The following is a 26,877-nucleotide window of genomic DNA, read 5'->3' as shown; positions in this document are numbered from 1 at the left end:
CCAACTGTTTCAACTAACTTTCTATTACTTTTTTAAAATTCGTACCGGATCGGTGATGAATTATTAAGTACGAAGGGAGTAATATTTTGTCCAATTTTTTCACGAGATCTAATTTGGAAAAAAAAATGTGTACTTCATTTGACTTCTGAAAAATTCTACATGTACAAGATCATTTATGAATTTTAATACTCCTATTCCTATCATTTTTTTCAACCGACTTAGTTCACAGCTTAAACATGTCAATTTGAAACACTTGAGAGCGTCACACATGAATAACATATTACAAATAGGAAACCAGATTACTTCTCCGTGGAAAATGTAAAAACAATAATAAAATTCATAATTGCATGTTATGACCAATTTTTAAACTTATATAAATTATATGAGTGATTAGAACTTGACCAAAATCATGGTTATCCCGACAATTTACTTTTATGAATTTAATTTAGAAATAGGATACCATATAATGTGTCCAGAGTCTTTGTCCTAGCGGCAAGGAACTTAGACATCAATGTATAGGTGCCGAGTTTGAGCCCTCTCGACATCAGTTGTAAACTGTAATTTATATAAAAAAAAAGGATGCCATATACTGTAATTTATAAATACACATATTATGGTGGTATGTATATAATGAGAATAGTTTTTACAACGAAACGAGAATACGATTAGGGGACTACATGGTGATGTGGATCTTGATCTTTATTCCAAAAAATATTTTGTCTGTTGTATCTGAAGAAACATCTTAAATTTATAAAATTACTTTGTTTCTCCAAAAAAAAAAAAAAACGAGAAAATAAATTTAAATGTGATGAATACTTAGCATTATCAAAAACAATAATCGAACGTCAGCTTTCTCCTCATCAGTATATATATGCATATACTCAACACTAACACAATATCCATTATCCAAACTGCATAATCATCTGCTATATACATTAATCATGGAACAAATAAATGAATCAAAAAATGTGGGAGTATATGGCTTCGACTATGATTGGCTCCACGCCGTCCAAACCTATCTCCTTAGCGACTCCGATTTTCCCCTCGGTTTCGAAGCCAGTGCATCCCCGCTCAGCGACGACGACGTTTTGCAAATGGTCGACGAGCTGCTGTGCCACGACAGCTACGTTATCGCCGCGCCTCCTCCTCCGAGGCCGCCGGCGGTGGAGTGGAAGCGGTACAAAGGCGTGAGGCGGCGGCCGTGGGGGAAGTTCGCGGCGGAGATAAGGAATCCGGAGAAGAAGGGGTCGAGGCTGTGGCTGGGGACGTATGAGACGCCGGAGGAGGCCGCCGTGGCTTACGATCGAGCCGCCTTCAAGATGCGCGGCTCGCGGGCCCGGGTCAACTTCCTGCACCTTATCGGGTCAGGCTGTTAGAAAGACTACGTGAATGTAGTAGTAACTATTATGCTTGGTTATGACTTATGATTCAATCATGTATCATGTACCATTTGGTGGTATTCGGATTCCTAGATAAAATGATACCATGATATCATAACTAATTATCCATGATTATCCATCTAGAATTGAATCTCATGAACTACAAATTTATTCCGGGATACAATTTTGCAAACCGAACAAGGTTTAATCATAATCTTAATTTTCTTAATCCAATGCTATTGATATACAAATATGTTACTATTCGAGGAAGCTGTGAAATTTTGTTGGATTTTACGTGCAAAAATCAATATAGCTCTAGGCCAGCCAGTGGACTTACAATCTTTTATCTACCTTAATTAATTTACAATCTATATATACACATATGTATTGTATGGGATTTGGGAATAGTAATTTTCTAGACTAGTATTTCTTGGAAGTTGGATTGAAGATTCTTTTTGTCTAATACTCAATTATTTTTAAATATCCTAACCACGTTTGTATGTACGTGTATATAGGAGTAATTATTTACATTATCCGTGTAGACAAGCCCCCACCGTCCATGCACAGGCGAATTCTAAGCATAACACATTCCAATATTATTATCATTTTCACAAATAATTGAACGTAACAGTATATAATTAGAACGTGCTTGATCTACAATAAAATACTTTTTTATTTTCTAAAAGTAAAAATTCTTTTTTTTTATTTTAACAAACTGATCACAAAATCCACTAACACTGCCAATTTCTAAAGTTCCTATTTTTAAGAAACTAAGGGTATCTCCACCGGCGCCCCTCCCGGTCGCCCGCCGGCGACGTCCGCCGTAGGGAGCGGGAAGGGCGCCCACGCCCGTCCCGAGTGCCCCTGCCATGGGCTCGCCCCTCAACCCGACGTCCTACCTGACGGGCGCCACTGTGGCGTGGGTAGGACGTCCCACCGATTTTTTTTTATTTTTTTATTTTAAAAAAAACTCTGTAAATACGGCTCGTGTCGAAATTTTAATTCCGTAAATTTTAATTTTAATTGTGAATTTATTAATTTATTGCGGGAAGTCCTAGTGGAAAGTCCTAGTGCAGTGGGAAGGGCTAGTGATGTGGCAGTGGAATAGGAAGGGCTAGTGCTGACGTGGCAGACAGTTTTTATGGGAAGGGCTAGTGGAGGTCCTAGTGGGAAGGGCGCCATCGGAGACACCCTTAAGGAAATATTGATTACAAGAAGCTGGATCAGAAACTCCTCTATTACATCTTGTGCGTTAATTTCTTCATTATATACATTCTCGAAAAAAAAGGTTCATTTTATTTACAGAGATTGAAGGATGATTTCTTCAATGCATGGCTTATTGTCCAGACTCATCTTCTTGTCGTTACCACTTAGACTAAAAAAATTAATACTCCCTCCATCTCATAATAAAAATCACACTTTGCTATTTTTAGTCTATCCAACAATAAGAGCTACATTTCATTTTTATCCTAAATGACATATAAGTCTCACATTCCACTAACTCATTTTACTCATATTTTATTATAAACCTACATAAAAAAGTGGCCACTAACTTTTCCAACCCACTTAAATTTCTTAAAACTCGTACGCACAAAGAGATCGACTCTTAATTATGGGACAAAGGGAGTATCAGTCTAGCGTTTTAACAAAAGTATCACACTAGAAAGACTCAGTACACTAAAAATGGACAAAAGGACTAATTTTTGTGGACAAATCAAAATAAAAAACAAAAGATTATTAATTGTGGAGGGGAGTATCAAATACAGAGATGAACACACTAAATCGATTCACCAGAGCAGCATCTATTTCGAAAGTCAAAACTATTTTCATAGGTTTGTTGAGTACAAAAACCGATATAAGTTTTCAGCCGCATGACAAAACTAGAACTGCATCTCATTATATAAACAGAAAATTAGGTGAGGCAATAGGAGCTAACACTGTAAATTTTGGAGTCTATATTTGGCCCATTATAAATAGAGCAGGAATGTCGTTTATCAAAATGCCATGTATCCAAAAACTGGCAGGGCATGTGACCAATTCAGCCTAGGATAGCCATTCACCATACCTCCTCAACCTATCGGATGTCGTCTCCTGCAAACAATAAACCCATATAAGGCATATAACCAGAAATCACATCAAGCAATGCAAGAGATTCTCTGAGGAAGATGATGATCAGAAACCGTATTACTCGCCATAATCCCAACTAATCCCCTGCTTGCTCATTGCTACTTGATAAACATAACAGGGATTCTAATGATGCAACATGTTTGGTATTATGTGCATTAACAGGGAAGGGAGATGTGGAGTTTAATTGAGCTAAGAGATTATTTGCACATTATGCCAGAATACACGTTTGTGAATTTCATAGGTGAACCCTAAAGACGAAGTATGGATTCCAACAGGTACCTCTTTGGGCGGCTACGATCTTCCTCGAAGTCCATCACTCCACCATGTTCAGAAAAGATCTCTTCATGCCCTCGGAAGTCAACGTCGGCCTGCTTACAATTGGTAACTTCTGCCACATCGTAAGACACGTCGACCAACAAATACAGAGACTGTATATAAACTAGTTCTTATACAGATAAAAGTACGATTTAGAAATAGCATCAAACATATAAGTGAGATGGATACCGGACTAACCTAACACATACATGTCACTGTTAATTTCCAGCTTAAGAAAATAAACTAATCTGATAAGCGGCATAAGCCCAATGTATGTATTCACATATCTGGTTAATCAAAGTCTCCAGTTGGAACAGTTGATTGTCTCATATATATATAGGGAGCTTTTATGTGTGCATCATGATAACCAAGCATCAGAACGCACACAGCATGCAACAAAAAACAATAATAAACCGTACAAGTAAAATGACAAAGTTCACTACAGACTGACCTTTAAAGATAGTGTTTTCTTCACTTCCTCAACACGCTCTTCTACTTCTTTTGCGTGCTTCTTGTCTATCTCACTCATAGCATCTCCCCATTTTATCTTCTCTTGAATTGAAACTAGAAGATTTTCTGATGTAGAGAGCCTATGAATGGCAAAAACAAGATATAATAGAATTCTAAGAAGCTAAATAGTCAATAAGAAAATCCATATTCATACACCTTCTGCTGAGTCAAAAATATAAATCAAACAAGAAAATTTGATGCTTTAAAGATAAACCATTCACCAGTTAGATAATGTTTGGATCATCCCACCCAATTGTCCAGGTCTAAGATCCCTGCCTGCGGCAAATTGCACCTATAAATCCACCAACAATCAGATTAAAAAATGAATTATAAGTCAGGTAAGAACCTGAGCGACATTAGAGATTAACTGCACGAGTATGGAAGGAATACCTCAAAGCATCTTCTCAACTGATCCAGCTTTCCTCTGACTATGCCCTGTCCATATACCAGCAACAGGTTAAAGATTATCCTCATAAATTCTTATATCTGACCAGGCCAGTTATTAACTCATAAGAAATATACGTATTTAAAACCCGTGAAAGGGTGGGGGAGAGGGGCCGTAATAAGTCTGGACAAAACAGAAAGTGATATGTTGTCAAGTGACACGGGGGGTCCAAATTACTAGTACTTCTTTCGTTCCAAAAAAGAAATAGTTTCGCCCGTCTACCAAAATTAGTCTCATACTAAAAATGGAAAGTCATTCCTAATTTATATACTTTATCTGTTACGAATTAAAACTCATGTCATCCATTAATGAGAATATTTTTCACCAATGGAGGAGATTAATAATGTTGTATACTTTACTTTTAGTGTCAACGACGTCATAATCAGTCCGACAAGCACATTAGAGAACTACGAGATAGAGATGGATGATGGGAGATATATAATTTAAGAATGAGCAATATAAACTAAAGATACACTCTTTATAATCTTATAATAACAATATTTACATAAAATTACTAGAGTGAGAAAATAAAAAATGCACAAATAAATTAATTAGTAGCTAATGAATTAACTATGAGAATAATAAAAATAAATTGTGTAAAAGAGAAATGAATTTGTATAAGAAAATGTATAAAAATGTGCCCAAAAGCTAAAATGGTTCTGGTGGGGATCGATCCTAATCTGTGCTGGTTACAAGGCAGCTGCACAAACCAACTAAGCTAGAACTCATTTTGTACTCTATGCATATGTATAATATAGTAAACGCTCATCAATACACGTAGGTCCGCCTCTGCTGTCAAGCTAGCATTTATATTCAGTGACTCCAGTAATATAAGTAGAAAAAAATTGAATTTGTGGCGAATTTTGGAAACAAGTTTCTTTAGAAGGGAACGTTCATTTTTGCATTTATAATAGGGAAAACGCCAATGTCATTGTTTCGGTGTACCTTTGATTTGTTTAAAAACACCCCGGGTTCGATCCTCAGAGCCAATATTTACCTTTGGTTAGGGGTACCTTTGTTTTGTTTTGATTTTATTTTTAATTTATTTTTACTTTTTAAAAATGATATTTACCAGTTTTTCTTATTACTTTATTATCACTATAAGAAAACAAGTACTAGTATTTTTTTAATATTATTTAAGTTTTTAAATTGTTTTATTTTTTTTTATTAAATGTTATTCAGAAATACATTGTTAATAATAAGGAATAATATATTTACTACAACTAAACAAATAATTATGTGTGAATAGTTGAAAATTATCAAATTTTATACTCCCTCCGTCCCATAATAGATGTCACACTTTCTTTTTTAGTTTGTCCCACAAAAGATGTCACATTTCTTCTTTTGGAAAAAGTTCCCTCTCACATTAATTATAAAATTATATTTTCTCCCACCACTTAACACACAAAATAACATCTCCTAACATCCTGTGCCATCTACTATGGGACGGAGGGACTAGGGAGTAATATAAAATAATAGGTGTAAACTAATAATATTAATATTCTATTTAAAAAGTGAATATAATTGAAAAAGGTAGATAAACAGAAATGTTGGCAGTGGGGATCGAACTTGGGTTGCCATAATGCATAAACGGGTCGGGCTGTGACGAACTTGAATTGTTCAAATTCAGCACAGGAAATTTATCTTGAAAACTGCCAATGCTATTGGCGTGCTTAATCACGCCGATGTGGCGTGTTTAAAAACGCTGTCCTATTACATAAAGGCTAAAGCAAAAGAAAATATTCCCTTTAAGGGGATCTTTTTTAACCCCAAATTCAAATTTTTCCTTATTAAGTAACTGGGTATAAAGTATAAACAAGAAAAAAAAAAACTTACCACATACATACAGTCGTTAATGAGAAAGTCTTCCAACTGGCGAACATTGGCAACGTCCAACTCCTGCATCAACGAATCATATGGCAATACCTAGACAAAGCCCAAAGGTCAAGAAAAATGCTCAAGAACCATATCATTAGGAAAAGGAAGAAATAAAAAATTCGTAGCCAAGGATATCACTGACATGATTTACATAAGATAAGTTTTTTTTTTAAATCATCAAACTGGCTTATTAACAGAATACATATTATATCTATTTCTATCATACAAACTACTCCATCATTCTAATCTATAGAGCTAAAGAATAATACAATAGGAAAGTTGAGGAAATCGCACCCTTACACAACATAATGTGAACTAGAATGCAAGTTTTGATACTAGCAACGTGAGGAGCCAAAGCATAATAGCAGGAAACAGCCAGGCAGATATATATGGCCCCTGAGACTTATCAATAAGCACTAGCCCCAGTATGTAAATGAAGCTATGAAGGTTACGAAATTAATCAGCATATTATGTAATCGTGCAAAATCTCATAATTGAGAAATCATTCTAATTTCAATCACTAAATTTGTGCAGCCCTTTTTATGCCAAACCATCTTGCTCTGTCCAAATTCTACCATTAAAAAATATCCCTTTCCAATTTAAGAGGAGATGCTCACATTGGCAAACATATCTCTAACATTTTACATTAACAAACACTTGCAGAATAATGGAAGTATACCTTGTTAGTCTCCGCCAGAGTAAGTACAGTCAGCTGCTTCAATTTGAGGACTTGATCAGGTTTCAATTGTGGAAGACGACTTGCAGTAACTGTCCCACAATAGAGAGCATAATGTTCATTCAGGGTAAGATAACAACTCCATAGCCCCATGTGAGAGTTGAGACTGAGACTATATATCATATAGTAATAGAAGGGAGGGAAACCCACACTATCCTTCAGGTGCAAGACAACAAAATACTTGAATCATTCGGAGAGATTTTAACAAGGTTTAAATAGATTGCTAAGTGAAAATCTATAATGCTGGCTTGAGTCAGTAGTCCACCCACCACGTCAACTTTGAATCAAAATAGTCAGCTAGGAGAAGAATGATGATAGCTTATAAAATTATACAGAAGGACTGTAAGCTTACTCTTATATTCGCTCCATGTACCATATGCAAACATGCGAAGCACGTCAAGGAAGGCGCTATTCTCAGTCCCTTCTAGCTGCAGATAACTCCTCACATTAGAGAGTGGGGCGAAAAAAATACGAAAACACAAACATACATGCATAAATACATAAATATCCTAGAAAAGTTAGCAATACTACCATGTTGAAAAAAATCAACGAATTCATGTGAATATTTTCAAATTTGGGATATCAATTAATAAGCTGAAAGAGAGTGATAAACGAAAGTTGTTTAAAAATAATTATGACAAAATCAAATATTATGAAAACTTCATTTCAATATCTCTTATAACAAAATCAAATTTTATGACACCATATCCCCGGTAGAGAAATACAAACAAGAAACAGTTGATTAAAAGAAAACACTGAAAATTTAAATGTAACACATACATATAGTGATAATACAACTCCGAGGCTCATAATGATAACAAATACATATAGTGAAATGTAACACATACATATGGCGTATCGGTATGGCGGGATATGGCGGTCATTAATTAAATAAATAAAATAATATTTATATATTTGTATATAATTCAAAAAATTAGAAAATTAATAAAATATAACATCAAATTCAAAAACTCTAAACAATTAATAAAGCATAAACCGTAAGCCATGTGTCAAAATTACAGTAAAACACCGCCATGGCGCCATGACCGTGGCGGGCATGGTGGCCGATACAGAAAAATGCCATAAATCGGTGTGGCGATGGCGTTTTCATTACTAACCCATATGATATAGTGCCATATCACCGCCATAGCCGCTATTTAACAGCATTTAATATAATTAAGGGATAGTGCAAAAGAATGCAAAAACATCCCCTCACAGTGATAGTCTGAGGCCATATCTAAGTGGAAACCCTAAGATTACAACACCTACTATTTACTGTCAAAATACCCAGAACCTTAATATAACAGTAAGAAGTATGATTTGTACCTCTATGACGTTAGGGGCGGCGAGAATCTCGGAAAAGGCAAAGAGGGAAGGATGGGAAGTTGCCTCTACGATGAGGCTCGATATCGCCGAGCCCTGCAGAATCGATGCCTTCTTCAAGAAGTAGTCAATGTGCTCCGCTTGCTGCTGCTCAATGTCCATATTCACAGCGCCAAATTTCTACTGATGCGCAGAAAATTGTGAAATCACATAAAACTGCTTGTAGCAATCTCCTTTACTTGTACAGTATAAATAAAGTTGCCACCGGTATGATAGCTGAATGGAAATTCAGTGTTCAATTGATCGCGATTAGGGTTTAGGAATTTAGAGAAAAATTTCCCCCTTTCTTCATAAAAAAAAGAATCATGAAGTGGCTTCCATTCCTTATTTGAGACGGAGGAGTTTCTCTTCGAATTCTCTCTTTAGGAAATGCCAATTCGGCCCCTTAACTATGAGAAATTATCACTTTCGTCCTTCAACAATTGTTAAGTGAAATAGACCCATTATTTGGGCTTTTTATTAAGGCCCAAGTAATAGAGCAGGCCCGTATAAATAGTGTTTATTTTCACTGTAAATGTCATTCAATTTTAATGAAACCGCCAAAAAACGTACTCACCTTTTTTCGCATTCCCTCTCAAAATCCTTTGTTCAAATACGACGGCGAAAACCGTACCGGCGCTCCCGTCGAAGACCACTGCTCCGTCAGCTGGATCAATGTATGATTTTCTTCTCGATTTACTGTCAGTTGTATACTTGTATGTAATTTTAAGATCAATGCACATTAGAGTATTTGGGATCTTCACTGAAAAATATAATTGCATTAGACTGTTTGTTACAATGACTCTGAAGAGATAACCAGTAGTTAATTTGTGGCGTGATCTAGGATTTTAGAGGTTTTATTCAGCTAATTGGATTGCATTGTGTAACATATAGTATTACTCATATTTTGTTGTTGTTTTGCTTTGCCTGCCATAGGTGAACAGTATTTTCATTGTTTCGGAGGTATGTGGCGTCTCAGAAGGTTATTGTATCAGTTTCATAAGCACAGCTCAACATTGAGTGAGAAAGGCAAATATTGTGGCAGGACTCAGGAGACAGCTCCAGGTTTGATACTTTTCATGTTCCAGGGCTTATTGTTCGTTTTAGATATGATTAGTATGTGTGCTTTTGGCTTGAACTTTGTGTGTGATTGTTGAGAGTCTATTGATCATTCATGTGCATTGCATGTTGCACAACAACTCATCAAAATAATTCAACTACCAGTTATTAGAGCGGCCTAGTGTTTTTTATTGCGCATATAGAGAAGTCCTCTGCCTGAGAAACTATTGTAGGAAATAGTTGTATCTGAAATGGCAAAAAATGTTATTGCAAAATGTATGTCGATTCAGAACTAGGTTCTTCTACCTGTATGTTTCTGTGTATGTTTGTGGCCGTATAAACTAGTAATATCTATGTGCGAGCTAGTTTTAGGTTATATAGTGTTTCATGATTCTCTCAAAGTGATAGATAAATTAGACTACTTTGCTTCTGGTTGAGTATGACATGATTTATTCTCGTGTGTTAATATCACAACATTGAGCAGAATGTTAAGATTCTATATCTTTTTTCTTGTAGTGCTATCCTCTTATCTAATGCATGTTCGATTTCGCAGGGCCAGAAACTACCAATGCTTTTATTAGTTTTCAGTTTGATTATTAGCCTTTTATTTTTATTTCCCAATTTCATTAGCTGTCAAAATAAGTCATTCATGAATTGTTTTTGTTCTTCAAAAGTACTTATCAGTTATCAGTAAGCTAAATTAAAAGTAGAGAACAAGAAGGAAAGAAGAAAGTAAATACTGGGTAAATAACGAAGAGGCTCGCTTGCAGTAGAAATCAAAGATAAATGGCGAAATTGGGAATCAAAAAGGTTATTGAAATGAACATATAAGTGCAAAAAGGTAATTCTTCAATTTCACAAATTTTGTTGCAATGGGGCAAAAAGAGTCTGCACTCCTAGATCCCAGGTATAGTTGTTTTGCTCTGTAGTCTGTACACAGGTTCATGGCTAGGATGTCTTAACATAATCCTAAAATAGGCCTCACATGATTTTTGGCTCCAAGATTCGATGATCAAGAACACTCCATGTTTTTATTTTTGGTGGCAGATTATTTAATTTATGTTCCACCTCTCATTTCCCATTACTTCTTTCCATAAAGGACCTACGGCTCCAACAATTTCATCCTATTTGATACTCTCCGTCCCATAGAAATATATACTGAATTTCCTTTTTCGTCCGTCCCATAGAAATAGTCAATATCCATTTATGGAAACTTTTTCTCCTTTTTACTTTATCATTTATACTATTTAAACTATTTTTTCTTCTTTTTTCATACTTTACCAATTACGTATTAAAACCCGTGACATCTCCAATTAGCCTATTTCTATAGGACGGAAGGAGTATTTACAGGCATCTCAAAAACTGCTCTTACAAGGAATGAATTTGTGTTATTTTGTGATCTTTAGGACTTTGACAAATGGTAGTGTAACGAAAAGTAGAACGGCTAATATGATAGATAATCCTGCTTTAGACATGCCAGAATTTTTGCCTGGCCCAGTGAATAACTGCAACAGTAAGTTTCATTTATCAACGATGTCAAATGAAAGAAACTTTTGGGATTCTAAGACTTCATAATTAACTTCTTAGGTCTATCCCCGTATGAGTACGGAATGGAGGTGACAAATACTCCCATCTAAAAGAGTTGTAAGTTGATGTTGTAAAAACTTCTTGTAGGCTTGGAACTATGCAATACCCACTTTTGGAAAGTTTCACTTATATGTGGAGATTCCAATTCCAAGTATCTAGTGGCATAAGGACAGCATCTTGTTTTGATCCCATGTTACAAGGAAGTATCTTTGCTGAAGTCCTAGTGGTTGTTTTGCATTCTTATATCTGCCTTTTGTTATTCATCTCTTATTTGGATGCGAATAAGCATTAATGCTAACTAAGTTCAAAGAATGCTACATGATGCAACAAATATATAAGTTTTGCTTTTCCCCTAAACAGAAGCAATTTCTTTTTGACCATTTTTGACCTATCTGAGGCAAAACTATCTTTTGAATAGTATACTTTGCTACTGTTTGGCATAGGATGTCAGTGTCTTCAGTAGAAGATTGCTAACCAAAAAATCAAGACTCGAAGAGCTTACAATAACGCCAAGGAAAATAGTTGAATCAGCCAGGGATGGTAGTCAGAACCAAGCCCTGCACAACTTTGTTTTTTGCTAGAAAATTGAGTGAGATATTCTGATTTGTGGGGTCTGCTGCTAATCTCATCTACACATTTTCTATTTCAGCCTTGGATCCGTTTCTCGTTACACACGAGAAATATGTAAGAAGAGAGATCCATGTTGATACTTGAGAATAGAAAGAGATATATAGGTACTATAATGCAATGAAGGCCGAAGCACGTGAAGCAAATATGGTGGGGCTGCTGTCTGTGAACCGTTTTCGTTAGTCTTTATGTGTGGGATCCATCGATACGTACCGTAGTTTGACTCTAATAATAAGATCATTTCCCTTTTTTGCTAGCTGGTTTGCAAATACAACGTGGTAGGGACCCTTAATTTGGAGCACACGAAAGTTTGTGTGGAATCCTCCATTTCCAGTTTAAGAGGTATTTCTCCAACAACCCTTTGATTGGTAGATGAGGCTATTTATTGTCGATCACTGTACAGATTGCTTTGAGTTCAAGAGAGATGGATTAATATCAATTTATATCTCAATCTTTTGTCACTTTTAAAAACTTGCGGATTTTGTCGTGACCTTTTTAATACAGTATGTATTAATTCCGTCATGGAAACAAAAGAATGAATTTTGAATCTTCAAATTAATTGAGGGCTTTTGAAGTTTCTGGCTTGCATCCTACACTTGATGTCCAAATATTCAAAAGCCCTTGATCACTTTTGAATTTCAAAAGACTTTCTATTGTTTTATAGTATGATGGAATTGATACACGTTAAAAATCTTGAGATATCCAAAGGTTGAGATATGAACTAAAAATGATGGAAGGGGGGCTATAGTTGCATACTACATAATCTTTTGAGGTGTGATTGGCAAATTAAATTTGTGGGGCTGGGCCCTTTCTTGCAATAAGTGGCAGCTGTGCCAATTGGCAACAAAATTAATGCTGACAAAAGAATTTATTTTAGAGGTGGGGGCTGTAGCACTTTCATCTTTTTAGGTTGGATAAATAAGAGTTAGTTCCATCATTTTTTCTTTGGATTGGAGCCTGTGTCATCTTCTACACCCCTACTGTTTTTGTTTCTACTCTTGTAGACTAAAATGCTAAGCAATTCCACTAAGTTGGGCGAGATAGAATTATAAATTATAAAATAAATGAAACATACGAAGATTATTGCAGCTTTTTAGGTTCGGGTCAGAAATTATTTGGAGGTTTTCTGGCCTTTCTGTTTTGAATACAGTTTCTCTTCAGTGTAGTTTTGCAGGTTTTATTATGTGTAGAGTAGTATAGGTTTGGTGGTTATGTGAAATCTTTTTGTCTTAATTAATGGGTACACTGGGCTGTACTTAGCTGATCAGAGGGATCAAAAGCTGAATCTAGATCTCCATAAACAAATTGTATACTTTGGAATGGCTTTCCATGTTTAAGTAAAAGCTTAGGGTACTTATATTTTTTTTTTATTTTGCTTCACTGTAAAATACTCCATACTGGATGCAGTGTATTGTGATTTTGGGCTTAGTACAAAAAAATAGTTAATTGTTTGGATGAGTACCGAGGATGTATAATTTAGATAATAAAAATCCTAAGATACAATATATTCTCTTTTTATCCATTAATTGGCTTGATTTGATTCGATTCGACTCAGGTTTTAAGAAATACTATAATATAACGCGAATAGAAAAAAGTTTGTTAAATGTGGATTCTAAATTATAGTAGTAGTTAAAAATATGAATGAAATAATATTAGTGGAGTTTAAGATTAATTAATATAAATAATAGTGAAAAGTAATGAGCAATTATTCGCGGATAGAGGTAAATAAATTGAGCCAATCAATGGCTGATAGAAGGAATAATTTATGGTGGTGTTCGGTTTACTGGATAAAATAGTACCAAGATATAATCTAAGATTAAATTGTGAGATAATTTTAGTTGGTGAATTGGCTATAACTAATTATCACATGATTATCGGTCTGGGATTGAGTCGTGAGATTCAATCTCATGAATCAAACACAATACATATTTAATCTCAATATACATTCTTACAAATCGAACAAACCCCTATATGGATTGGTGGTATAAGATTTGAGGGTTTATTAATTTAATCATGTTTTACAGAATTTTTCTTGCTATGATTAACTAATTAATGTAAAAGTCTTTGAGGATATACTACGTTTATATTGTGATTTACAGAATTTTCCTTGCTATGAATAACTAATTAATGTAAAAGTCTAAGGGTACACTACATTTATACTGTGTTTTACAGAATTTTCCTTGCTATAATTAACTAATTAAAATGTGTTACAGTTCAGAATTGCGGTGAAACTAATCCAATTAGTTTTTTGAGTTGCAATAATTATTTGATTTGATTTGATTTATTGAACTTGGATAATCTGAAATTCAATATTTTTTTGTCGCGAGTATAAGATAAGATGTGGCCAGTTAGGCAATTACTAATAACCAAAAAGGACACACAGCGTTTTTGATTGATGATAATTGAGAAGTTACATATACTGATTGGGATTTAAATAAAGAATAAAATAAAACGCTAATGGAAGAAATGAAATGATGTACATGGACCATAGGGTATAGGTGGAAAAACTTTAACTCACAAATTTCAACCTATGTTCCTATCAATTCCTTTTTCCTACAAAATAATAATTTTTTAATAAAGGAATTCACCCAATATCAACATTCAAAAGTGGGCATATCCACTTTTTTGGGCTTTATGTTTCAAAACTGGAGGACTTTTTGAGAATTTTAATAACACCCAAGAGAAAAAAATTGAAAGAAAAATGTGATGAAAGGGGGAATATAGCAAAAGCCTCTTAGAATCTTAAGAAAAGGAATAGGTTTATGTAAAAATGCATTAATCATCTCTTGAGAAAAGAATATATATTTGTATTTTGCATTTCGAAGTACTACTTTCACAAATTCATAAAAGAACATGTTAGAGAATAGAAAATCATTTAATGCGAAAAGCACATTTTTCATACAAAGCATATATCTGGACCGACATTACTCACAAATAAGCTATTATAGAAATCATATTTCACCTGCTAATACACTTATCGACATATTCTGTGGTAAAAAATAAAATAAGTATACTGTATATTATAAATATATATTCTTGTTTTCCTCTTTTGATTCCTTGGAATTTTACCACTTGAACCTCTTTTTGACCTCTAGCTGTCAACATATTGAAAATAAAAAACTAAAAAAATACGAAAAAGGGGAAAGGAATTTACCATTTAAGGCCACCCACCCCCACCCACCCACCAAAAATTTATCTTTACTGTGGAACTTTGTCGCCAACTTTCACTTTTTACAGATGCCTTTGCACTTAAATTCAAGCTTTTATAATTACTTTACTCTTTTTCCATTAGTATTTATTATGATAGTAGTATCACATCATAATAATTAATTACTTACAAATCCACAAAATTCATCATAATACAAAAACAATCTTGAGCATACATCATCACTACGCATACATATTTCCCCAGATTTTGATAATAAATTTTTATTTCCAGAGACTGTAAATGAAGAAAATTAGAAAACAGAAAAATGATTCTCCTCTCCTTTAAGTAGTGGTGTACTAAAGAGTAAAGTAGTGTGTGAACTGTGTGGAAAGAAGAAAAAAAGCACACACGGATGGGAAATCAACTGTCCATCGTCTCAATCTTCCCTCCGCCACCGCTGCTCTCTCCATAATCGCCGCCCCTCTCCGCCTTCCCCTCCCTTCGGAACCAAAAAAGAAATGGGCTGCACGGCGTCGAAGCTGGACAACGAGGACACGGTGCGGCGGTGCAAGGAGCGGCGCCGCCTGATGAAAGAGGCCGTCCACGCCCGCCACCACCTCGCCGCCGCCCACGCCGACTACTGCCGTTCCCTCCGCATCACCGGCTCCGCCCTCGTCACGTTCGCCTCCGGCGAGCCCCTCGCCGTGTCCCAGCACGCCCCCGCCGTCTTCCTCCGCACCCCCTCCTCCTCCACCGCCGCCGCCCCCAAACCTAGGCCGCCGCCGCCGCCCCCTCCTCATCGCAGCCCCTCTCTCCACCCCCCTCCGCCGCCGCCCCCTATGTCCACCGCCTCCTCCCACCGCCAAGAAAAACAACCGCCGGCGCCGCCGCCGATGCGGCGGAAGAAGGCTCCCAAAGTGCCCCACATCCTCTCCGACTCCAGCTTCACTTCTTCCCCACCACACGACTTCAATTACAACGCGAGAGCTCACTCAACCTACTCCACCACACCCTCCCAGACCTCCTCCGTTTGGAATTGGGACAATTTCTACCCCCCTCCCTCTCCCCCGAGCTCCGAGCACTTCGAGCAGCTCCGCAACGCCAAGCACCACGCCCCCAATTCCGACGACGATCGCTACACCGACAACGAAATCGACGACAGAGCCTCCAGCTTCACATCCTACTCAAACGTGAGGGATCACGACGATCGCTACCCCGATCAGGGCCACCATTTCGACGACAGGGCCTCCAACTATTCCTCGATTTCGCGCTACTCCAACAACAGAGGCCCCCCGCCGATGCAGAAGAAAGGGCAGAGCTTGAAACGGTGGGAGAGTGAGGAGGAGGAGGAGGAAACCGAGAGAGAGGAGGTGCAGTGCAGTGAATGGGGAGATCACGATCACGATCATTACAGTAGCACCAGCAGTTCATCTGGTGAAGAAGAAGAAGAAGACGACGATGATGATGATGAGAGGGAGGATTTGAAGTCAAGATCCGATTTTGGGACTAGGTCCAATCTTGGCTCTGTGAAAAACGAATCCTCTGCCGCCGCAGCAGCCGCGGCCCACAATCATCACAATATAAATTCCAAGTTCTCGAGCAAATCGGAGAAGTTGTACGAGGAGGAAGACGGGAAGTCGTCCACGAGTTGGGGGGATGGGAATCACAAGGAGGGGAATTTGGACAGGAGGATCGTGGTGAGGCACAAAGACTTAGTGGAGATCGTGGCAGCGATCAGGGAGTATTTCGAGAAGGCCGCTGCTTCAGGGGACCAGGTCTCCGAGATGCTGGAAACCGGCAGGGCTCAGCTAGATCGGAGCTTCAAGCAATTGAAGAGTAAGTATTCAACTTTTTGGATTATAGTTTGCTGCTGCTATGTGGATGGTGTCTTTTCATATTGAATATCTTAGATAAATGGTGATTAGTTAATGCAACATTTGTGATGTGTATAAGATATGATGTGTAGAAAGTTGAGTGTTTGTTTCTTTGGGTGTTATTGTAGAGACAGTGTATCATTCTAGTGGAATGCTAAGTAACTTGAGCTCTAGCTGGACATCTAAACCTCCTTTGGCTGTTAAATACCGGTTGGATCCCAGTTCAATCGAGCAGTCGGGTGATTCCAAGAGTCTTTGCTCCACATTGGAACGGCTCTTGGCGTGGGAGAAGAAACTGTATCAAGAAGTGAAGGTATGGATCTAGAATTTTCAACTTTATTATTTTAGTTCTCTTACATGGCCATAGTTGATAATTGTGAGTAAAGATGTGTTTTTTCTTGGAGTCATTTCGCGATCGAAACTGTTTTTGAAGATGAGGGGACATTGCATATGCTTGTGAGTTGGGTGTTGGTTGCACCTTTCTTCTTTGTTTTGTAAGCTTATTATTTTCTTGGATTCCTTGTATTATTATGGAATGTGTAGAGTTAACTGTTTATGGTGTGGGACAGTTACAGCCTGGAATTTAACTTGGGGTGTCAGCATGTCCCATGCTGATAGGTCTTGTCTTCAAAAAAGAACTTGTCTTTTGTTCTAGCTGATGTTTTGCTGTCATCTAGAAAGAAAATGATCAATATATGCTGTAACAATATTTCTTTAACTATGTTTCAATAGATTATATTTGTAGGAAGTTACTTTTTTTACTCATACCTCCAGTTGTATGGTTTTTGTACCTTTTTCCGTCTATATGCATGCGAACCTATTCTCGAGGGCCTCGGATATTTGGTTTTACTTCGAGTATGTGAAATTTGGGACAGTAGAGGTTTTCTTGCTGAACGTGGTGCCATTTTATTCTACTGATTCTTTTTTTATGGTGTTGATATGATACTCAGGCAAGAGAAGGGGTAAAAATTGAACACGAAAAGAAATTGTCTACACTTCAGACCCAGGAATACCGGAGTGAAGACCAATCCAATTTGGACAAGACAAAGACATCAATCAATAGGCTTCAGTCTCTAATTGTGGTGACATCTCAGGCGGTGTCAACAACTTCGTCTGCTATTATTGGTCTGAGAGACTCCGACCTTGTCCCACAGCTCGTGGAACTCTGCCATGGGTAAGTCTGATCTCATCTGCTCTGCTTCCATGAAATGTCAGTTCTCAATATGTTTGAAGTTGATAGTTATAACCTTCTCCCCCTCCCCAACAACTCTAACCAATTTTGTTTTTCCAATCTTGTTTTTAGAATGGTAAAAAAACTACTATAGGTAGATGATTCCATTTTAATCCTATATAGTCTTTTTCGTGTTGATATATACGTGCATTTGCTGCCTTCGAATGAGCATTATCAATCCTTCACGCTGTTTAGAGGTTGTTGAAATTGCTAGGATTATACTATTAATCTCTCTCAGTAGAGATCACTCATCTTGGAAAAATGAAAATACAAATGTGTGGTTTGCCATGATTTGATTGTGACTGAAAATGAAATGCAGGTTTATGTACATGTGGAAATCGATGAATCAGTTCCACGAGGTCCAGAACGACATAGTGCAGCAAGTCCGCGGTCTCGTGAACCAAACAAATAAAGGGGAATCAACATCTGATCTGCACAGGCAGGCAACCCGCGATCTTGAGTCAGCTATATCCGCGTGGCACTCCAGTTTTTGTCGTCTGGTGAAGTTTCAGAGGGATTTTGTCTGCTCCCTCCACGGTTGGTTCAAACTCACCCTCATCCCTGTGCATTCCGAGACCAGCAACGGAGCCAGAGACCAATCCCAGGTCTTCGCCTTCTGTGACGAGTGGAAACTCGCACTGGACCGCGTCCCGGACACCGTCGCCTCCGAATCCATCAAGAGCTTCATCAACGTCGTCCACTCCATAACCTCCAAGCAGACGGAGGAACTCAAGATCAAGAAACGGACCGAATCTGCATCCAAGGAGCTCGAGAAGAAGGCCTCCTCCCTCCGGACCATCGAGAAGAAGTACTACCACTCCTACTCCATGGTCGGGATAGGGCTCCCCGACGACAGCGGGCACGCCCTCGACGCGCGGGACCCGCTGTCGGAGAAGAAGTCTGAGCTGGCAGCCTGCCAGCGGCGCGTGGAGGACGAGATGATGAAGCACTCCAAGGCCGTGGAGGTGACGAGGGCGATGACGCTGAACAACATCCAAACCGGGCTGCCCGGAGTCTTCCAAGCCATGACCAGTTTCTCTGCTCTGATGACTGAAGCCCTTGAAGCAGTGTGCACAAGATCTTACTCCATTTAGATATGAAAAAGAACCCTACTTTATTAATCAATTGTTTTTCTTGCTCATCTGTTTTGAGTTTTGAGGCAAGTTTTTAGAAATACAAAGGCTGGCAAAGTTATTATTTTTGTTTCACTTTTGATCATTGCTGTTGGATTGCTGTAATATGTGAATATGTTGGAAATTTTAGCTCATTATCATAAGGAAGGCTTGTGTATCAATAAATTTCATTGCTCTCTCTTGTAGGTGAAATCTTCCATGGATTCAAGAAAACAACCTGAGCAGATTCAAAATTTGTAAATTTCTGACACACTAACTCATCAACACAGTAAACTGAGACTTTCTGGTGCTTGCATGTGATGAATCCCAGCTCATTTAACACAAAATAAACAAAGATTCTGTCACTGCTGGTACAGGAAATAACACATGTAATAATATACATATACATATGTGTTGAAGTATCTGTATGGATACAAGAAAGATTTGGTGATGCCCATGTACACAAGTGGTAAAGACAATCCCACAAAAGGAGGGTAAAGACAAGCAAAAGAAGGAAGAAGATGAAGATAGAATAGCAAAGTTGCATTGAAATATGTGACTGCAGTCACTGTCAGACTGCATGTTGGTTGCCTTTGTCTTCTTGCCCTACAAAATAGGATTGCTACTGATTTCCCTATACTTACGCTTAATATTCAAATCAATGCCTCACTAATATCAATTGTTTTCTAACTAATCTTGGATTCTTTTTTAACTGATCTTGGATCTTGGCCCTTCCTGTCGGTCTCTTGCAACACCAAAAACGATGAGATTTTAGTGCTATTTTTCTATCTAGTAATTAACATAAATTTATTCATTAAATTATAAAAGGACTAATAGCTTAAAAACACACTAAGTATAGCCATCTCAAATCCTTACCACCAATTTTAAACGGGGTGAAAAAAATAAAATCATACTCATGTGACAGGTTCAGTAACAATTTTAAATGACGTGGAGATGACATGACGGAATTAGTCTTGAAATGGAAAGTCAGCGAATCAAAATGATATTTTTACGATTAATTTGGTGGATTTTTTATATGGAATTCGATATTTTATAAATTGTTTTGGCTCTAGTTAGATTTTTATGACAACTATACTTCAGACTAAGAAGACATCATTCAATTAAGTTGGATGAAATTCAATTTTGTGAAATTTGCGCTAAAAATCCATACTATATTTTTCATCACATTCTAATTTATTAGTGAAAATATGAATTGACCTATAATTGGTATATTTTTCGACTATCAATCCAATTAAAAATATATCAGACTATCTTTTATGTTTGAGACTTGTGTTTTCGACCGTTAAAAATCAGTACATCCAGGAAGTAACAATTTTACCTTTATTAACTCCAATCATTATATGAAAAATTGAGAAAATAAATACTCCTAGAATCTTAAATTGGGACACTACTTCAAAAGCACAATTCATTTTCAATATGGATCCTTACTCAAAATTTTCTAAATGATTCAAACATAAAGTATGATATGTTCCTATCACCAAAAAAAACGCCTTAAAAACCGCTGCTGCTTTTAATTGATTCAGATTATCAATAAAATCATAAAACCTATAATAATGGTTACCTTTAAACTATGTACGTATGTTTGAATCATTTTATGACAAGAGAAAATGATAGATTGTAAAAAAGGTATCATGCTTGCTACAATAAGAATTGCATAAAAAGGCCCATGATAACAATGTAACATAGGTAGATGCATGCATGATAAATTATTTTCACATATAAAAGCAAAAGAAGAGATATTGGGTGAAGATGGGGACCATGTTGAAAATAAATGCCCACAAAAAAAGGCCTACTAATAAAGCAACTTTCACCTTAGTCCTCATCAAAATATTAAGTGAATAAACTATGTTCATGGATAGAGCCTAGAGGTCCTTATATATATAGTAAATTTTACTAAATGTGATTATATTATATATATGTAAAAATGACAGTAGGTGGATCCAGTTTTTGAAACGTGAAAGGAACTGTTAATAACAGTAAAAAGAATCTACCGAAGTGGGATAAATTTGGTATGAACTCAAATTGCATTCCTTCAAATCCTATATTTCATCTATTTCTTAAGTAGTTAGTTTCCTTTCCCATAAATGGAAATTTGCTTTATTGGATTGTCCAAATAAATATATATGAACTAGTTTATGTAGTACATATTATACGGTTTTAACTGATGTGACACATGCCCTTATTATAGTTGAATTGTGCTGAAGAAAAAGTTGTATATTTTGGTTGGCATTTATTCCAACCATATCAAATTTCACATTTTATCCCTCCAAACTTTGCAATATTAAACAATTGAATATTTCTAAATTTGAAATTGAAAATGGGCTTCACATTTGTACTTTAGCATAGCCCATTATATAATAAATCAAGGCCCAACTACAAGAGCTATACATAGAATAGAAGAACTAAAACCAGTCAATTTTGAACCAATTTTGCAGCATCTAATGTTTCTTCTTTGATGCATCAGCAGATATTACCTCAAAAAAAAATTAATTTAGAAGCTACAAAAGATAAAAAAAGGATGATAATTTACAGGAGAATAATTAATTCCCAGTTTAGTAAACAGAATTCCAAATTTTTAATTGTATTGGAAATTTGGAATCAATGCAAATTAAATACTCATGTGACATGCCATCTAAAAGAACTCAAAATCCAGGTATTTACCCTCAGATTTCATGCCTGTCCCCACTCTTTTGTCACCACCGGGGCCTGCACCGACGAATGTGTGGTTCGAGGGGGGTTCAACCTCGACCGGCCTAGGCACCTCTGGAGGCATACTGCACCGTATCAGAGCCCAATTCACACCTTCAAAGAAAGGGTGCTGCTTGATCTCAGTTGCTCCTCTTTTCACCCCAAGCCGGTCCTGTGGCTCCTTCACGAGCAGCCCACGGATGAGGTCCTTGCTAGCGCAACTGGTAGGTGGCACATCTGGGAACTTGAGCTGTTGCCCAACAACGTTAAAGAGCGTTGCACGATTCCCTGAACCTTTGAATGGTGTTTTGCCATAGAGCAGCTCATGCAAGAATACACCAAATGTCCACCAGTCCACTGCACTGCCATGCCCTTCACCCTTGATCATTTCCGGGGCCAAGTATTCGTGTGTCCCTACAAAGGACATGGACCGAGCTGCAGTAGGCTCTGCAACTAGCTCAGGCAAAGTACCGGATGGCGTCTTACCAGATCTTTTCTTGCTCCTTTGATGGAAGATTCGAGGAAGAAAACATGAGGGTTGGATGCATGCTGATGATGGTTGTGCGCAGAATCTGGCTCTTTGTTTGGAAGGATGAGAGTGTAAAGCAGAGGTTGTTATTAGAGTGGGTGAAACTACACATCTAAGGGCAAGGTCAAAGTCTGATAGCATGATGTGGCCATCTTCGCGGACCAGAACATTTTCCGGTTTCAGGTCTCTGTATACGATGCCTAGCATGTGGAGGTATTCAAGCGCTAAAAGAACTTCAGCTGCATAAAACCTGCACGTGCCGAAAAAATACATCAGTAAGTAGTTTTTCAGATAGTATACCAATTATACTTTCATATATACCTTAAGTTAGGAGGAAATATATGGCAATGTTGAATAAGGTTAGAATGAGTTTTGTGAGGTTCTGATCCATTAAGTAGATAAACTACAATATCTTGTCACACATCTCAGAAAAATCATACATCCAAGAAGGAGACTCAGTGTTGGCATGAATGTTAGGAAGAGAGAGGATTCAATGAAGCCCTTCAAAATAGAATTCAAGATTTTAAAGTAGCATATAAATTGACCATATCTTTAACTACTGGAAATTTAAGTTCTAATATAGGATAAATGCAGAATCAAAAGTAGGTATATTGCATTAGCTGTGGAGATGAACCACGCACCTAGCAGCATACTCGGAGAAAAAGTTTCCTGGCTGTCGTTGCCTGAGGGTATGCAGATCTCCCCCGGGACAATATTCCATGACTAAGCATGAAAATCTGTCAGTCTCAAAATGAGTGTACAGTGTTGGCAAGAAAGGATGGTCGAGCAGCTGCAAGATTTCCCGTTCTGTATGTGCCCGGGTCAACTTCTTCCTGCTAGCAAGGGATGCCTTATCCATCACTTTCATTGCAAAGAGGCACCGGGTTGTGATGAGCTTAGAGAGATATACACTTCCAATATCCCCGCAGCCAAGCCTTTTCAGCAACCTGAACTGGCTCATGCCTAAAACACCATGCCTCGCTCGAACAGAGAGTATAGCCTTCCATCTGGGATCATTTCCCTTGTGAGGCTTATTTGCGCTGCCACTAGTGTAGCTCCAGTTACTATCATCACTTAGGCCACTGCTATCACTTGCTCGGCTCAGGATAGTACTCTCGAGAGAGTCCCCTCGAGTGCTTCCCTTCATGATATCGTAGTTTCTATCATCACTCATCACCCCATCACTATGATATGTGCTAGCTGAGCTATTGGAAATGCTCATGGCCATGGCGAAACCAATACTGTCAATACTACTATGAGGGCTGACATTGCCACTTGTAGGTAACAAACCATCCCACATACACTCTTTTTCTTCAGATACAGCAGCTAAATCATCGAGCTCTTCAGCCAAATATCTCCCATCCACATTATTTTGCCCAATTGGTACATAGACTGGCCTCATCATGTCATTGTCAAGTGGCTCAGTTGGGTGGCTAGCGCCATGAAATGAAGTGGAGCCGGCTTCCTCATCGGAGGAATCATCGCTGGCTGTAAACGACATGAGCTCTTCAGGCTCCTGCAAGAAGTTATGAGCAAGTAATAGTTGCCTAGAAAGTGAGTGTGTTTCAGGGATTCTCTCCATATCCAATTATCACCTTTTGTCATCACAATTCACATAGTTATCTGTCTTGATTGGGCTACTCTGCTAATGAAGAAAAGAGGAATACTCTTAAAATCTAATTCAAGAGAAACTTTTTATGGATTAGAATGAACCAACAAAACCAATCAAGAACTAATCCCCACTCCATGATATCACAGCAGAAAAGGCAACATGAATTAAATGTAGAGTAGGTTTGATAAAGCAAATGTAGAACAAGAACTTATTAACTTGTATGAAGTAGGTGAAAAATGATCACATAAAAAGTTAAGAATAAAGTGGCAATGCAAACACCACATTGAACTAGACACTAAGAAGAAAGATGAAGATAGAGAAGTGTATACCTCCGAGCTAAAAGTACAAGTGTTGGAAATGGTGGGAATCTGATAATGAGGAGAAAAGAAGAAGAAAAGTAGGGAAATGAGGAGATTTGTTGTGCTTGTCACTGATGTAATGATGTTTATATTTGCTGTTATGCAGAGGAGAGAGAAATAAATCACTACGAAATTACTCTTTTTGTGCATGATTAGAGCAAAAGAGAAAAAGGATTAGTAGTTCATTAAATTTAATATGAAGAATTATAACTCGCTAGTTATAAAATTATATAGTGAGAATCTGTCTTTAAAGGACATGAAAATTAAGAAGAAATCAAATGTTAATACATGTAACTAGTGTTAATAACTTTCAAGTTCCTTCTAAATTAACTGGAGAAATTTAGGCAGCATTGTAATGGAGTTCTTTATAAACCGAAAAGTTAGATAATTTACTTGGGTGACGGTAGTTAATGACTTAATGTAATGGAGTACTGTACATCATTTTAGGTTGTCAATAAAGAAATTTATACTACGAGTACATAGATTGTTAAAATAAAATATTTTATGGGATCTTCTGTTTGAGTGAAAATTCAATTGTCCGAACATAATAGTAGGTGGTGTGTTGAATTAGTCAAAATTGGAGAAATCATTTTTCACTTTTGTATAATACGTACTTAAATTGTGATTGTTTGGTGACAATATAAACAACAATCAAATTTTAATTCTTTTGGTTTGAAGGATTAAATAAGATTGTACTACTATCTTACAATTGTTATTCATGTGAGTGGATACCTAATATCGAGACAATGTCATGTATGATTAGTCTTGACATAGGAGTTTCAAACTTCCTTAACTGACAATATTAATCTAGATAATTCTGAACCGATTGAACGCCATGTACTATCGGGACAATTTAATCTTGAGTAATCAAATATTTTAATATAAATAGTAAGTGGATATTATTATGTTTGCCTAGTGAACATTTGTCACTTTACAGCGACTATGATAATTAGTAAATTGTAGGAGAAACAATTTTAATTGATCTTATTGCGACTGTTGAGTGTTTACATAATCTTAATTAATTTGAGTTATACAATGAAAATTGAGTAAATGCCAAATGTGGTCCTTAACATATGACGGTTTTATTAATTTGGTCCTTAACATTATTATTTTGATTATTTGGTCTCTTAAAAATAAACTCGGACCCGAATCGGTCCTCACTTAACAGAACCGTCAAAAAATAGCTGGTGATTGCAATTTGACTATATTAAATTACTAATGATAATTAATTATACCTAATTATAATTCTTAATTCCTATTAAATTACAAATTATTCATTTCATTTTGCAACTGATACTATCTTTTTTTCCAATTTTGCTAATAGGAAAAGAATTATAATTAGGTATAATTAATTACCATTAGTAATTTAATATAGTCAAATTGCGGTCATCGTCTACTTTTTTACGGTTCTGTTAAGTGAGGACCGATTCGGATCCGAATTTATTTGTGAGGGACCAAATAATCAAAAAGATAATGTTAAGGACCAAATTAATAAAACGACTTAGGGACCACCTTTGGCCTTTACTCATGAAAATTTCATCAAACCCTGAATCTTGCAGTTATTTTTCTTTTTCCTAAATTAAATTTTTTTTTTGTTAATTTCATGCACTTAGAGTTATACTAGTAACTTATACATCCACAAATAAAAATTTATTAATTTCATGCACTTAAGATATTTGTTATACGGTGCAGGTATCATATCTACCAAATAATTCACAAACTTTTTAACTATCAATGGCCCATATGGATCAATTGTCGATTGGGAATCCAATCACATAAATCTTCAAGGATCATATTTAGTGATTATAATGATTTGGCAATACCAATATATAACTAATCGACCAACAAGAAATGAAATCATATTGTATAATAATATGACAACTTGAAGCTTTTGCAATGTTTTAGGGGTTGGTGTTTGGAATCAGCACCATGGGGTCATGGCCCACTAATTTAGTGCCTTAGTTGTGAGGCTATTATTAATTTATTACTGTATAACTTATACATCCACTAATAAATGAGGGGTTGATTTTAATTATGAGGTTGTAGATTTATTTTAGGGATATTGGGCATTGGTTGGGTCATTAATCATTTTTATACTGTACAAGGTTTTCATTTGGTGTTATTGATGCATCTAACTATATTAGTCTCTCCAGAATAATTAGTCTTTATAGATAGAACTCCCTCCATTCTTTCGTAGTTAAGTTATTTTTCCATTTTGGGAAGTTCCCTCATAGTTGAGTCATTTCCATATATAGTAATTTTTTTCCTTTTTCTTATT

The 26,877-nt window shown here is 36.7% G+C and overlaps 4 protein-coding genes and 1 long non-coding RNA gene across 11 annotated transcripts; 3 read left to right on the top strand and 2 right to left on the bottom strand.

The window, feature by feature from the left end:
* Positions 1-941: 941 nt before the first annotated feature.
* On the top strand, positions 942-1,376 carry LOC125221397 (ethylene-responsive transcription factor 1-like). The gene has a single exon (XM_048123516.2). It carries the CDS (start codon positions 942-944, stop codon positions 1,374-1,376), a length of 435 nt encoding a protein of 144 aa, XP_047979473.1.
* Positions 1,377-3,099: 1,723 nt separating this feature from the next.
* On the bottom strand, positions 3,100-9,091 carry LOC125217593 (COP9 signalosome complex subunit 7). 2 transcript variants are annotated; one of them, XM_048119112.2, is made up of 9 exons: positions 8,717-9,091; positions 7,743-7,818; positions 7,334-7,422; positions 6,613-6,702; positions 4,722-4,766; positions 4,553-4,623; positions 4,273-4,411; positions 3,786-3,894; positions 3,100-3,470 (listed from the first exon to the last, which is right to left on the bottom strand). In XM_048119112.2, the coding sequence occupies exons 1-8, from the start codon at positions 8,873-8,875 to the stop codon at positions 3,820-3,822; spliced, it is 744 nt and encodes a 247-aa protein (XP_047975069.1). In that variant the 5' UTR covers positions 8,876-9,091; the 3' UTR covers positions 3,100-3,470; positions 3,786-3,819. The 2 variants fall into 2 exon arrangements, with proteins under 2 accessions (XP_047975069.1, XP_047975068.1); XM_048119111.2 differs by having other exon boundaries at positions 3,786-3,874; positions 8,717-9,090.
* A 228-nt stretch (positions 9,092-9,319) lies between these two features.
* Positions 9,320-13,547, top strand: LOC125217801 (uncharacterized). 4 transcript variants are annotated; one of them, XR_007175813.2, is made up of 4 exons: positions 9,320-9,429; positions 9,689-9,817; positions 12,048-12,175; positions 12,283-13,547. It is a non-coding gene; the product is annotated as an uncharacterized LOC125217801 (long non-coding RNA). The 4 variants fall into 4 exon arrangements; XR_016134424.1 differs by adding an exon at positions 11,842-11,938 and having other exon boundaries at positions 12,048-13,547; XR_007175814.2 differs by having other exon boundaries at positions 12,048-13,547.
* Positions 13,548-15,511: 1,964 nt separating this feature from the next.
* On the top strand, positions 15,512-19,554 carry LOC125219963 (nitrate regulatory gene2 protein-like). Its single transcript, XM_048122064.2, has 4 exons — positions 15,512-17,009; positions 17,176-17,360; positions 17,998-18,221; positions 18,598-19,554. The coding sequence occupies exons 1-4, from the start codon at positions 15,692-15,694 to the stop codon at positions 19,370-19,372; spliced, it is 2,502 nt and encodes an 833-aa protein (XP_047978021.1). The 5' UTR covers positions 15,512-15,691; the 3' UTR covers positions 19,373-19,554.
* A 2,367-nt stretch (positions 19,555-21,921) lies between these two features.
* On the bottom strand, positions 21,922-24,864 carry LOC125221632 (serine/threonine-protein kinase D6PK-like). 3 transcript variants are annotated; one of them, XM_048123807.2, is made up of 3 exons: positions 24,570-24,864; positions 23,270-24,273; positions 21,922-22,878 (listed from the first exon to the last, which is right to left on the bottom strand). In XM_048123807.2, exons 2-3 carry the CDS (start codon positions 24,208-24,210, stop codon positions 22,044-22,046), a joined length of 1,776 nt encoding a protein of 591 aa, XP_047979764.1. In that variant the 5' UTR covers positions 24,211-24,273; positions 24,570-24,864; the 3' UTR covers positions 21,922-22,043. The 3 variants fall into 3 exon arrangements, with proteins under 3 accessions (XP_047979764.1, XP_047979763.1, XP_047979762.1); XM_048123806.2 differs by having other exon boundaries at positions 23,270-24,270; XM_048123805.2 differs by having other exon boundaries at positions 23,270-24,864.
* Positions 24,865-26,877: the final 2,013 nt, after the last annotated feature.

Source organism: Salvia hispanica, chromosome 1 (genome assembly GCF_029641045.1).
Source record: "Salvia hispanica isolate PSC_SH4W2 chromosome 1, Shi_PSC_v1, whole genome shotgun sequence".
Lineage (NCBI taxonomy): Eukaryota > Viridiplantae > Streptophyta > Magnoliopsida > Lamiales > Lamiaceae > Salvia > Salvia hispanica.
This window is presented reverse-complemented; position numbering and strand designations above follow the sequence as displayed.

What these genes read in the sequence shown, in the direction of transcription:
- LOC125221397 (XM_048123516.2), top strand. Translation starts at nt 942, where the DNA reads ATGGAACAAATAAATGAATCAAAAAATGTGGGAGTATATGGCTTCGAC.
- LOC125221632 (XM_048123805.2), bottom strand. Translation starts at nt 24,210, where the DNA reads ATGGAGAGAATCCCTGAAACACACTCACTTTCTAGGCAACTATTACTT. An exon ending in TTCTCCGAGTATGCTGCTAG is followed by an intron (nt 22,879 to 23,269) that starts GTGCGTGGTTCA and finishes CGGCACGTGCAG; the next exon opens with GTTTTATGCAGCTGAAGTTC.
- LOC125219963 (XM_048122064.2), top strand. Translation starts at nt 15,692, where the DNA reads ATGGGCTGCACGGCGTCGAAGCTGGACAACGAGGACACGGTGCGGCGG. An exon ending in GAGCTTCAAGCAATTGAAGA is followed by an intron (nt 17,010 to 17,175) that starts GTAAGTATTCAA and finishes GTGTTATTGTAG; the next exon opens with AGACAGTGTATCATTCTAGT. An exon ending in AACTGTATCAAGAAGTGAAG is followed by an intron (nt 17,361 to 17,997) that starts GTATGGATCTAG and finishes TATGATACTCAG; the next exon opens with GCAAGAGAAGGGGTAAAAAT.
- LOC125217593 (XM_048119111.2), bottom strand. Translation starts at nt 8,875, where the DNA reads ATGGACATTGAGCAGCAGCAAGCGGAGCACATTGACTACTTCTTGAAG. An exon ending in AGTTGAGAAGATGCTTTGAG is followed by an intron (nt 4,624 to 4,721) that starts GTATTCCTTCCA and finishes GTGGATTTATAG; the next exon opens with GTGCAATTTGCCGCAGGCAG. An exon ending in AGAAAACACTATCTTTAAAG is followed by an intron (nt 3,875 to 4,272) that starts GTCAGTCTGTAG and finishes AATTGTAAGCAG; the next exon opens with GCCGACGTTGACTTCCGAGG.